Source organism: Canis aureus, chromosome 1 (assembly GCF_053574225.1).
Source record: "Canis aureus isolate CA01 chromosome 1, VMU_Caureus_v.1.0, whole genome shotgun sequence".
NCBI lineage: Eukaryota > Metazoa > Chordata > Mammalia > Carnivora > Canidae > Canis > Canis aureus.
In genome coordinates this window covers 4,960,001-4,973,429 of record NC_135611.1, presented here as the reverse complement: position 1 = coordinate 4,973,429, position 13,429 = coordinate 4,960,001, and the positions used below count along the sequence as shown (strand labels likewise).

Sequence of the window (13,429 nt, the reverse complement as noted above, 5' to 3'; positions counted from 1 at the left end):
TGTTAATCTAATTTTAGCACCTTCCCTTGAACTTACGATTTAGAAAGGAACAAATCAAATCCCTTACATGATCTTTCTATATATTTGAATGTCAGAGTATTATGATTTAAAGCAAGCTGTGACTCGTGTCAGGCTCTCCAGTGTGCACGTTGAGCCCATCTGCTGCGCTCACATTGTGTATTGGTGATGCTGCTGCAGGGTACAGATGCCCCAGGATATTTACTCTCGAGTGTGCGGTAACTGCTGATCTTCGGACTGAGGTCTCAGAAAGGGTCAATTTTGTACTGAACTCTGAGATTGCTGGGCAATACATCTCAACCCTTCTAGCTAATCTTACCTTGAGCTCAAATGGTTCCCTAGATCATCTTGACATGCTAGAAGGCCGAGATGATGACAAAGGCCAAGACAATGAAATACCCAACTTTGGAGGGGCTGCCTTTCCTAGCTCCAGCAAATCCCACAATCACCACGCGGTTGGACAGGCCTTTCTAAATCCAGAAAATATATGCAAATGTCTAGAAATTCTGTTTCTGTAATAGATACATAGAGACCTACAGGGTAAATTTTAAGCATACCATATTTGCTGGTGTATAAGACGCATGGGTCTATGGAACATGTTCCAGTATTACAAGAATAGTTTTCAGGAAAAAAAAAGTACATATGTTGAAGGTAAATTTTAACTCCTTTGGTAGAAAGGAATATTTTGTTCATTTCAGTTTAATCTGTTGTATATTTGAGTCCTGTATGAAGTCACTTGGGATGTGTAGTGAGAATCTATTGCCCCCTTGTCTATTGGTGTCAGTGAATGGTTCTAATAGGGCTACAGTATTAACAGATTTCCATTTCCTATGTTAGAGGTATAACCCAAGCACTACTTAGGATCAGTCATGTTGTCTTGAGCTATTAATTTTGTTGAGAAAACTATTACTCTTTTTTAAAGTACCCTGATAGTCTTTATTGGAGTGTATTACTGGCACAGATTGTTGGCAAGGAATCCAAGTAGGAAACTATGGCTTTTTTTATTGTTGCTGTTTTAAATCATTGTGAAATAATAGATAATTCTCTTGATTCACTATTTATAGAACACCAGTAATCTAACTGTGATATAGAATGAAGGGTTGTCCTGTGCTCAGTATTTCTAGAAATACTGATGTGAGTATACACCAGAAATAAGAGTCACATGATCCTACTGAGGCTCGAGAGGCTGTCCAAGCCAGGTGCTAAACTTCTTTTTCCCCAGCACCATGAATGTCTGAACCCGAATATTATTTCTGAGTCGATGGCATGCAAGAAACTGAGTGATATTGTTCTTATGACACTATCAGTTTTATTAGCAAAAGGGGGTTGGGATTTATTCTATAGAGATGTGTGAGATTTTTCTGTAATACGTAGCTGACCTAATAAAATTTCATGCAGTCATGTTAATGAAACATTTTCTTGGCATAATATTATAAAACCATCGAAATGAAAACCTTATCATGACTTTTATAAATTCTATATGAATCATAGTTTTTTGATGAGTAGGACTGTAACAGGTTTTCTGAATTGGTATAGAAATTCTTGATCATACATGGCTTCCATCAATTGTGTTTAATTTTGACATATTTATTCATTTGAGAGAGAGAGAGAGAGAGAGAGAGAGGAGGGGCAAAGAGAGAAGGGGAGAGAATCTCAGGCAGACTCCGCGCTGAGCGTGGAACCTGACGCCAGGCTTGATCTCACGACCCTATGATTGTGACCTGGGCTGAAACCAAGAGTCGGAAGCTCAGCTGACTAAGACATCCAGGTGCCCCTAATTTTAATGTATTCAAATTTTAAAAGAAAATTAATTTCATAGTTGATTTTCTCTATTAGTGCTTTTCTCCTTTCTGTAAGCCTATTTTTTGTCTTCCTGGTAAAATCTGTTCTGTTTATATTTGTTAGCTGGCTCATTCTAATACAGTAACTGATGAGATTATCATCTGAAAACTTAATACAAGGTTTTTCCAGTGACATATAAATTATCTAGTCTGAGTTTCTTAGCTCTTCAGTAATGTTTTCATAGTATCTACAGGTAGGTAGCTGGAAGGACAGCTGTCTTTGTTAGCGCTAACATGCCGTTTAGACAACTGTGTTTACTTGGCCAAATATGAAATTGAGTTCATCACAATTCTCAGATGAGGACATTGTTATGGTAGGTTTTTCCCCCAGACATGCACGTTAATTGTGGATTGTATGTATATATACTTCATCTATGTGGTCATGGGTATTCGTGAAGGATACATTTACTTCCTTAGAAAATTGTAATCAAATAATTGTGAAAAAGCAAGCATGGAAGAGGCTAGGAAGGGGAGAAGGAGAAACAACAGATAGGTGGTCCCTTCTGTCCTATCAAAGCTGAATTCCTCTCTCTGCTTATTGGGGCCATCTTAATCCGACTCTGTTTCATTCTGCAACATATTTCTCCCTTCCGTGCAGCATGCTCCCACCCACTTGTGGGGGTTCAGAGGAGTGACTCCCTGCTCACATATACCAGCTGGCTGCCTCCACTTGCCTCTGCTCCTGAGCGTGGCCATGCCAGCTGCCTGCATTACAGATGTCTGCTCACCTCAAGCCCCACCTCAGCCAGGAAGCCTTTCTAGCCACTTCAGTCCATAGCCACCAGGGCTTTTTCTAAGCATCTTAAAAGATGTTTAAAAGCATGTAATGTGGTGCTTTTGTATGCTGCTTATTTCACTGATACTAGTGTTGACCATTGAGCCATTGGCCCCTTTTGCAGGGGCATATATGTCTTTGGTTATAGGTTTGAACAAAGCACAGGTCAGTGCTAGACACATAGTAGGTTTTAATACGTGTTTTTTTTTTTTTTGTTTATTAATTAGCTGCTATAGAAGAAGCTTGAACAATTATAATCTGAAAGTTGTTAGGACTGTGTTTTAAATGTCCAAAGACTTAACAGTAGTCAAGGCATTTGTGATGAAACTGTAAATGGAGTTTGAAATTCATTATGTCTACATAAACCACATCTTCTTTATCCATTCATCTTTCGTATACAATGGAATATTACTCAGCCATTAGAAATGACAAATACCCACCATTTGCTTCAACGTGGATGGAACTGGAAGGTATTATGCTGAGTGAAATAAGTCAATCGGAGAAGGACAAACATTATATGTTCTGATTCATTTGGGGAGTATAGATAATAGTGAAAGGGAATAGAAGGGAAGGACGAAGAAGTGGGTGGAAATATCAGAAAGGGAGACAGAACATTAAGACTCCTAACTCTGGGAAACGAACTAGGGGTGGTGGAAGGGGAGGAGGGTGGGGGGTGGGGGTGAATGGGTGATGGGTACTGAGGGGGGCACTTGATGGGATGAGCACTGGGTGTTATTCTGTATGTTGGCAAATTGAACACCAATAAAGAATAAATTTATTATTAAAAAAGAAATTCATTATGTCAATTATCTCAAAATTTTTATATTAGTAAGAGCAATGACTTAAAAGAAATTCTCTATATATGGTCTTTAAACAGTAATACTAGTCTTTTATTTGTAACTGCTATTTTAACCTTCCTTACAGAAATCTGGTGTTTTCTTCCCTAACCTGAAGCGATAAAATTTCATTTAGTTCAGAGTAGAGGATTGTGGCAATTTAATATATGTCTTGTTCTTCAGGACTTGACTTCTCTGGTTAGTTAAAATTGTTTCAACTTCCCAAGCCCTCCAGCTCTGTGAAACCCTTGAAAGGGGGTAGTTTGAAAAAGAGGGGGTAGCCTGAGATGAGAATGGGTCTCATATGCCGTGTTAATTCCTTCCACCTGTTCTCATACTGGCACTGGTGTTGTAAAGCCGTGCAGGAGACAAACTATTTCAGGACTAACCCAGCTTCTCAGACCTTGAGAAAGAGACTTAGTGGAGCTTTGTTTTCAGCAGCATTCCATTTGTTTTTTTTTTTTGCCCTATGTAGATCAGGGTGTTTCAGGGACATAAATTGGCGGGGGATGTGACCTCTGTCATCTGAGCCAGGGATTTGCAGACTATGGCCTGCAGGCCAGAGCAGGCCCACTAACTGTTTTTGTAAATAAAGTTTTATTGGAACGCAGCCACGTTCCTTTGTTTATGTACTGTCTGTGGCTGCTTCTGTCCTATGGAGGCAGAGGTGAGTGGTTGCATCAAATCTGATGACCTGCCATGGAGAAGATATTTAGTGTTCTTTACACAAAGCCTTTCCTAGCCGCTGATCGAAGATACTGCACATACAGGGAAATGGGAAAAACTCCAGCCACACTTCATGAGATGGTTATGGGTAGGCTGGAGTTTATGGTCTCTTTGACAAAGAAAAATTTCATGGGAATGAGATTTTGAAGGATGAATTCAAATCTCTGAGGGCATAGACCTTATAATCCTTGAATGTTTTTCTTTAGAATGAGTCATTCTCTTGGTTCTTAGTAGACTAAAGCAACCTGGGATTAATATTCTACTTAATGCTCCTCCCAGAAGTAATTTTGACACAAAGCTTTTCAACCTTTGGATTGAATTGAAAGAGCCAGAAAAGATATTTCACAGCTTTTAGGATCTGAATGATACGTTAAGAGGTTTTAAAATGACAGGCTTTGGCGTGAGTGAGGTTAAATTTCTTTTCCAACTAGTTAACAAGGATCTAGCCTGTTAATTAGGCTAATTATCACCTGTTCAGGGCAAAAATGCGCTCAAGACTCTTGGCTTCAGTAGCAGGTTCCCTTGCGTGCTTTATAAAAGCCCTGGGGGTGGGGGTTGGTGTGGTGCAACTTTCATCTGCTACCACACTTGAGCCTAAAGAGTTGAATTTAGTAAATGAAACCTTTCTAATCTTAGCTCTTTGTGGCTTCTTGATATAAATCATGCTCATGTTTTATTATAATCAGAAACAGGCCACTCTCCTAGTCTATCGTAATTCAAGTAATCTGGATACTGGTATTATCATGTAATAGTTTTGGTTTCGAGTTATGACTTCATTCATTGAGTCAGAGTTTCTATTTGGACTTTGTACACAGATACAGGCACACAAGTATTTGGAAGCAGATGCTCAGAGAGACCCTAAGTGTCCTCTACTTGTTATTTAGCAATCCCTGTATCTTTTTGATTACTCAGTTCAGGGAAAATACTGATTTTCTTCTTTATTTTTTCTTTATTTTCTGTGCAATTTAAAGTTGGGTATTATATTTAAACATGTACGCAGTAATTTGAAACTTAATGGAAATAAGGTGAACAAGATGACTGTGGAATGATACTGGGGTATTTAATGTGGATTTAGTGAGTGTTGGGCATGAATCTGTCTTAAAGCAGGATTGCATATTTTACTCCACTATTTCTGGAACCAGAAACAATAGAAGCGTCTCACAGTTTTGGTGCTTACTGATCCTGCATCTGTCATCATGGCAGAATGTCCTGAACTTTGTCATTTTGCTTTGTGATCCTTCAGGGTACTTTTTCAGCATAAGGAATGCTCATGTGAATTAATTGAGCATTGTAGTTGTTCTTCAGTGGTTGTCTTTAGATGCCTTTTATGTGCTTCTTTGTTCAAGAAAGTGATGGTTTTCAGTTATGTTTGCAGCTCAGCAGAATTCGTATGGTGACCCTTCTGTGCAGAGACTCTGTCATTCTCTATTCTCATTTCATCTCTTAGTGTGTTATCATATAATTATTACATTATAATAATTTTAAAAAGAGGCTTTCTTTCCAAAGAAGCTGCCTGTGCATTGGTAGTAGTTGAGTAACTTAGGAGTTGTTGAAACAAATTCATTAGTGTGGTGGATGGTTTGGGGGGCAATCCTGCATACCTGGCCTCCTGTTCACAGATCCGTGTTCTGATTTTCCCCCTAAAGACCAGCAGTACCTGGCAGTTACATTTTTGCAGCCTCAGTTGGGCTTTACAGGAATAGTTTTGCATCAGTCAACACCTTTGTTTCACAGTTTTGAAAGATAATAACTGCACGATTAGTTAATATTTTGACAAAATTTAGCTTACTCTTCTATTAAAATGTTATTTGTAGCACATCAGACTGTGCTCATTTGCTGTGTATTTTTTGTAGATGTGAATTTGTGTGATTTATTAACTTGACAAGACTGGTCCAAGGAGTTGTGTAGAGAAGATAAGAAATATCATCTGATTGTTTAATTAAAATACTCATTTTTGACTTGTGAAAAATCTCAAAAACATAGTATTTGAGAAGATGTTAACATATGGCCACATGTACTTTGGCTTCCTTCTCTTTTAAAAACAACCAAATCCTAGCACTGGAGTGGACGCTATCCTCATATGCATGCCATAATCCCACTTTTCAGAGACATGATGTCGTGCATGCTCTTGTGTGTGGACTTCATAGGTGTGTATTTAGTACTTCTCCTGTTATGTAAAAATGTTATGTAAATGGTAGTTCTGTACCCAACTTGTTTTGTTTTAATGCAGTTACATTCTTGAGATTGTTTGCTAATAAATGTAGCCTAAGTTGGTGCATTTTTACAGCATTATGATATCTCATTTTGTGATTAAACCCATTCTTTATCTACTTCCCAGCTGATGGATAATCGTAAATATCCCCTTACATTTTAAAGGGGATTTTTTTTTTTAAACACATGCCTGGAGTTTCCCAGCTGTGTATAGCTAGACTGAGCTTTTTGGAAGAGAGATAGGGATGTCCACAGATTTAAAAAGCATTGCTAAAGCAATTATAGTCTAAATTATCCTGAATTGGAGAGATTAGAAAAGAACATAAAAATATGCTAGTGACATTTCTTACTGTATTCAGAGATTACAGAGATACAGGAGATTACCAATTATAAAGTAGTAAAGCACCAAAGTATCAAGATACCCTTGTCTTCATATGTAAGTGTGATATGTACAGATATTTTACTAAGCTCCTAATAAATTGTTGACTCAATAGTCAATAATCTACCTAATAGGATTTAAAATATTTTAAATAACATTTAAAAAATACTTTGAAGAATATGGATATAGAATCTCCTGTTAGGATGCTTACCTTCTATAGTAATATGGAAAGATAATGGCACAATTCAAAGTAGAAGCTGTATATTTTGACATTACTTGCCTTTAGGCATTTGAAAACAGACTGTTGTAACAGAGTTTCCATAAGGCAGAAGTACCTATTAAGATAATGGTGTTAATCATATAAATCAGCTCCCACCAGTTCTTGAGTTTGTACATAATGCCTGATGATACTCCTGTGAGATTTATCATTTTTAGTATGTATCTAACAATGAGGATATTTAGTGAGGATACTCACCTCAAAATTTTAAGTCTAGAGATGTGAGTTTTATTTAGTCTTGACTGTGTTATTACAAATCATGTCATGAGGATTCAGAGAAGACCGGTACCCCACCAGGTTTAACAGAGACCAGACAAGGGCTCACAGCCATTCCCAGTGTGGGCGGGGTGCTGAGAAGACAGTACATAGAACCATAAATCCAGAAACCTATTGTGAACATACCAGAAAATGCTTAGAATTTAACTTATACATTTTATAAATTTTACACTAAGAGATGAACCCTTACTGACTTCCATATCATAGTAACCAACATGAAGAAGGGCATTATTCTAGAAAGTTGGACATTTCAATCCCTAGAAACCGGGAACTTTGTAATGACATCTCTTGGTAGGAATTGGTACAGGGGTTATGTGTAACATGCTATGTTTAAAATCCTTTCCCTCAAAGAGAGAAAATGAGTGAAAATATCAGTGAGGGTGACAAAACATGAGAGACACCTAACTCTGGGAAACAAACAAGGGGTAGTGGAAAGGGAGGTGGGCAGGGGGTTGAGGTGACTGGGTGACGAGCACTGAGGGGGGCACTTGGCGGGATGAGCACTGGGTGTTATGCTATATGTTGGCAAATTAAACTCCAATTAAAAAATAAAATAAAATTAAAAATAAAATAAAATAACATAAAAGCCTTTCCCTCAAAGTGTACGAATCATTGCTACGTTGTCCTCTAATGCCTGCCTTTATGAGAAGTGTGGTATCATTTTGATTTCTTTTGCTTGTGACCCCCCCCCCCGGAACCTTTTAAGGTGACTTTATATCCAGTTGAAATATCTAGTGAAACCTGAGGAGGAAGTAGGTAACAAAATACCCTTTCTCATTACAGGTCTTAGAGCGCTATTTGGCATTTTGAACTTGCTAGTGAATATTAGAAAGTAGCCAGATTATGTAAGACTTGGAAGTGGTGTTGGCCCTCCTACTCTCCCCCCAGAGATGGCTTTCTGCACAGTACATTTGTTGTTCCTCTGCTAGGGCCTGTTTTTTTTTTTTTTTTTTTTGCTAGGGCCTGTTATATCATTTTTAAAAAATTTTATTTATGAATGTTTAAGATTTAAACAGTTAAATTAAGAACTTTAGAATACCAAAGAAAGTTGCTGAAACAAATATGGAAAACATAAGTATTATACATACATCTAGGTGGTAGGTATGCAGTTATGTTATGTTCTGTATGTTTGAATACTCACACTTTGTAAAATAAGCACAGATGCTCAGGAAGGTGAGATGGACAAGTGGTATGAGAATTGGGAGCTTTAGGTGGCCGGCATGACTCCTGTGGCTATAACACACAGGTCTCCCATTCTGACTCAGAGTCTGGTAAGACTGAGTAAAGAATGAAACTATTTTTTTTTAAGATTTTATTTGAAAAAAAGAGAAGAAGAAGGAGAGAGAGAGCGAGAGAGAGAGCGCAGCAGGGTTAGGGGAGGGAGCAGCGGACTCCCCGCTGAGCAAGGAGCCTGGCATGGGGCTCCCTCCCAGGACCATGGGATCATGACCTGAGCTGAAGGCAGACACTTAACCAACAGAGCCACCCAGGTCCCCCAATTCTTAATCACTAGTTTATTAGTTCATCTGGTTGGTCCAAAATTATATATAGAATAACACTGTGTACCATGCACTGTATGGGCCTTTAAGGATACAAGGTAAACCAAATATCATCTTCCTATTGTATGCTCATCTAGTTTACCCTTCTGGTTATAACTTTGACAGGATTGGCACGTACTGGTCTTCCTACATCCTTCCACTGACCTACTAGAAAGCTATTTTCATGAAGAGGAGACTACCAAGTTTTTACTAAACGACCTCTTTCTAGTAGATCATATATCCAGTTCAACAAGAAGTTACTCATGGAAGACCACTGTGTGCTGATAGAAAATGAATCAATAACATTTGATCCAACCTAATAATAGGTCACAGGGTGTCACCCTTTTCCTAGGAAACTGGAAGGCTGCCTTAAGGGGGTGGCAGGCAATCAGAGTCACAGTGGATGTGTTGTGTCAGGGCCTGGTGCTTCCAGTCCTGGGACCCTCATTCTGCACTTCTCTCGCCACATCATCCCTGCCACCTCTCTGTGTCTATATGCCCCTATCTTTTACCATCCAAATTAAATATCACCTCTGGGAAGCCTTCTTGAATCTGCCCACCCCATTAGTTGTTTCTTCTTTTATTTATTTTTTTTATTATTTTTTAATTTTTTAAAAAGATTTTATTTATTTATTCATAGACATAGAGAAGGAGAGAGAGAGAGAGAGAGAGAGAGAAAGAGAGAGAAGCAAGACACAGGCAGAGGGAGAAGCAGGCTCCACGCAGGAAGCCCGACATGGGACTCGATCCCAGGTCTCCAGGATCAGGCCCTGGGCTGAAGGCGGCGCTAAACCGCTGAGCCACCTGGGCTGCCCTGTTTCTTCTTTTAAATTCATGATGGCATTTTACCTTTTAATCATTATTATTAAATATGTCATTGAGGTTATTATTTTGAATATTTTTTTCCCTTAGTAGCCTGTGATTTTCTCGAGATCCAAATCTAACTATTTTCCTGCTTTGCCTCCTAGTCTTAAAACAGTGTTTTGGGTATTGTGGGTGTTCATGTCTTCCTAATGTGCATCTAGAACACACATTAATGCCTTCCCTTCTTGGGTCCACATGGCAGAGCAGAGCAGCATATGTTCACTTGTGTTCTGCCCTGGAGATGACTCGGGATAAGCTTCATGAATGGCCCAAGGAGAGCTGGATCTCGTGGGTGGACGTCATTCTCACTGACTTTCCATGAAGTGAAATAATTCACAGTACTTGAGACTCAGAATTTGTGTAGTTCCAGGAAACACCCGCATTGAAGAGTAGGTCTGAATCTTTATAAGGATACTTTACGTTGGTAATATTTCAGGGTTCTTTTTAAAGTACCAGCACATGAACTTATTTTCATAAAGCAAATTGTAAAACACGTGAGGTTTTCTGAAAGTCAAGCGGTGGCCTTAGTTTGTTCTTTGTTATCTGGCTTTTGTCATTTCATGACAGACACTGAGCTCTCGTTTAACATTTTTATTACATATGAATAATAGAGTACATGTATTGAGGTTTCGTAGATGTAATTTTGTTAAATGTACATCATGGTAGATTTAAAAATGAGGGATTTATTTTGTCATTCATAAAGTTGTAATACAGTGTGGAGAAACTATTTGTTAAAAGATAGCATCTACTTAACCTCCTTATTTATTTCTTGTAGGAGAAGGTTAGATCCACAATAAATACATGAAGAAATAAGTAGATAGGGGAATTTATCTTGGAAATAAGATCCCTGTCATGGTTTTGAAATGTTAAATGCATGAAGACCCGTCAAAGAGATATACAGACATGATATTTTTTTACAGTGCGTTTCCAAGTATTTAGTTATATTGTCATTTCCTAGTACAGTGAAGCAGTGATCAGATGATACAGTAATTTCAAAGTCAGGCCCTGTTAATGGGTGTAAATAGAGTGTTTCTACACATACATTATATAGATGTATTAATTGGCAATTTTAATATTAATGAAGTACTTAAGATATTTTATATGACATTTCTTAAATGTTTAGCAATTTTTATTTCTGTAGCATTTAAGATCTATTACTACAAAAATATAATTACATATAACAAATGAAGAAGGATTTTTATAAAAGCTAACTTCATAATTCGCTTTAAGAATTTGTGGAATTCTGATGATTAATTTGTTAAGGTAATCTATACTTGCTTCAAAATGAGGAAGTTAATTATTTGGAGCTCAAGATTTCTTTTCCTACCCCTATGGGGTTAAGGAAATTTGTAAAATCATAGTTAAAGCTTTAATGGATAGAATGCACATTTTTTACATCTCCTTATTTATGTCTTAATTTAAAATGCACATATTATAATCCTATTTTTTTAATTGCATTAACTTGCTGAAAGTATAGCCCAATTTACGATAGTCAAAGCAGGCTGCCATAGTCCCTCTTTTGTGGCATAGTGCTTATCCACTTATTAAAATATTTTAATTTTGAATATTGGGTTTTAATTTGCTTTTATTTGACTGTTCATTATCCTGAATTAATTAGCTGGACATTATTAGTCACAGGCATTGCTTTAAACTAAATTGTATTAGAAATAAAAAGTAAATTTCAGTGATGATTTCATGAATGCAAGTGAAGAGGGACAGAAGCTCAACCAGAAGAAGGATTTAAGTTTTTTGTTTATGGTTCATTGTGCCTTGATTATTAAAGGTATTAAGACATCTTTGTGAACTGTGGGCTCCGGTATTTTCTAGCATGAGGACTGATCTGTTATTTTCTTTCTTTCTTTTTTTTTTTTTTATGCAGGGGATAATTGAGGTTTATTTTTCTCAAAGGTTTTTTTATAAAAATTACAGTCCTAATCTTACTTTTATTCTTAGCAGAGGAAACTTGTTTAACGTTCCCTTATGGTAACACAGAAGGATACCTTGTTCAGGACAGTCTTCTGCGTTTCTCACTGCTCCCCAGGAGCACTGCAGGGTGGGCAGCTGGGTGCATGGTGGGAGCCGTGCTGTTCCAGGCAGGCCTGGCTCTGACTGCAACCAGCAGCCCCGGCCGCCTCCGCCTGGCAGAGAGCAGGGCTTGTCTGAGTAGTTTAGTATGGATAGCTTTTCATTTAGCCTTTGCTCTGACAGCCCATGCCCTGGATAAGTGGTGTAGGCCTGTACAGGTGAAATCTATTCTCACATTTGCCTCAGGGGTGACTGGACTGTAACAGAATTTTTCAAACCCGTTGGGCCCAACCGCAAAGCAGAGAATAAATGGCTGAAGTGCCAGGCCTAGACAGAAAAATCAATGCCTGGTTATACAGACATGACAGACCAGGCCTGCAGTGCTCCTCACAAAGTCTGTGCACTCGCCACATTTCAGGGTTAAAACATGCTTCTGTCTGGGGCCTGAGGTGGTACCGTGCGGGTAATATTTACATCATTTTCTCTCTCCTTCACACAGGAAATTTACATGCCACTTATGTGATAGAAGTTTCACAGAGAAGTGGGCCCTGAACAACCACATGAAGCTCCACACGGGAGAAAAGCCATTTAAGTGTACCTGGCCCACATGCCATTACTCATTCCTCACGGCCTCCGCCATGAAAGACCACTACAGGACACACACAGGTGTGCAACCCTACGTCTGTGCCCTGGGAGGCTGGGTGGGCTGTGTGAACGTGTGCATTAATTATTCCAGCGATGGTCGATAGAAATGATTTCTTGTTTGAAGAGTTTGTCTTAAGGTTGTGGTGATTATATATTAAAGGTATGGTGTCATTTCATTGTTTTTCAATGGTACTCGGAGTAGTCTTAAAGTGACATTTTAATGAAAGGGTGTATATGCACATGTGTACGTATGTTCGAATCAAAGTAAGTTTCATATTTAGAAGCTGTTTATGTTGTGTGTGTACATACACACTACCTGTGTTTAAACATATCTTCTTAGATGTAATCTTGGTAGAGATCATTTGGGAACAATAAGTTTTCATAGAGGACTAGTCCTGTAGTTTGTTACTGACATAAATTCAGTGCCCTGATACTTTTTAACATTCTTGGTAAGTTTTGGTTTTATGTACCATTTTTAAAAATTGTAATGAAAATAATATTTCTCTTAGGAGGAGAATACTATCGGATCTAAGAGTTTTTGATAACTAATTCAAAGGGAAGAATCTGCATTTAGCTATTATAAATTTTCTAGATAATTATATATTTGAAAAGTACAACTTCATATATATTTTACATCACAGCATTTAAAGGTCTGTATGGAATTTTTAAAGCAGCATTCAGAGTACATCTATGCTAAGTATGGTCCTGAGAACTCTCAGTTTGGGCCTTCATACATATATATCCCCCTAATACTCTATTGTTATGTTCAGTGTTTATGGCATGTTTTCCATTATCTGAGGATAGTGGGCCCCTAAAACTCCTTACAAGCTTATAGTTGAGTACCCTCCTCATCTCTCTATGGCTCTGCTACCATGAGCGATTTGTTGTTTTTGTGGTCGTCTTTCTCTTTACACCTCTCAGAGTATTTTGTTTCAAGGGAAAAAAAATAATAATAAATTTTAATCAGCATTCCCAAATGTTCTTTTGATTGCCAAGAATCCTATATTATTGTTAGAAA

The 13,429-nt window shown here is 38.0% G+C and overlaps 1 protein-coding gene across 11 annotated transcripts in view; it reads left to right on the top strand.

The window, feature by feature from the left end:
• Positions 1-13,429, top strand: part of ZNF407 (zinc finger protein 407) — a 447,661-nt gene that overhangs the window by 255,205 nt on the left and 179,027 nt on the right. For 9 of the 11 annotated variants that reach the window (XM_077878678.1, XM_077878691.1, XM_077878730.1 and 6 more), the window contains one exon: positions 12,266-12,432. In XM_077878678.1, coding sequence (XP_077734804.1) covers positions 12,266-12,432 — 167 coding nt within the window. Of the gene's footprint in view, positions 1-12,265; positions 12,433-13,429 lie in introns of those variants that run through there. The other 2 variants (XR_013368900.1, XM_077879168.1) reach the window with 2 other exon arrangements.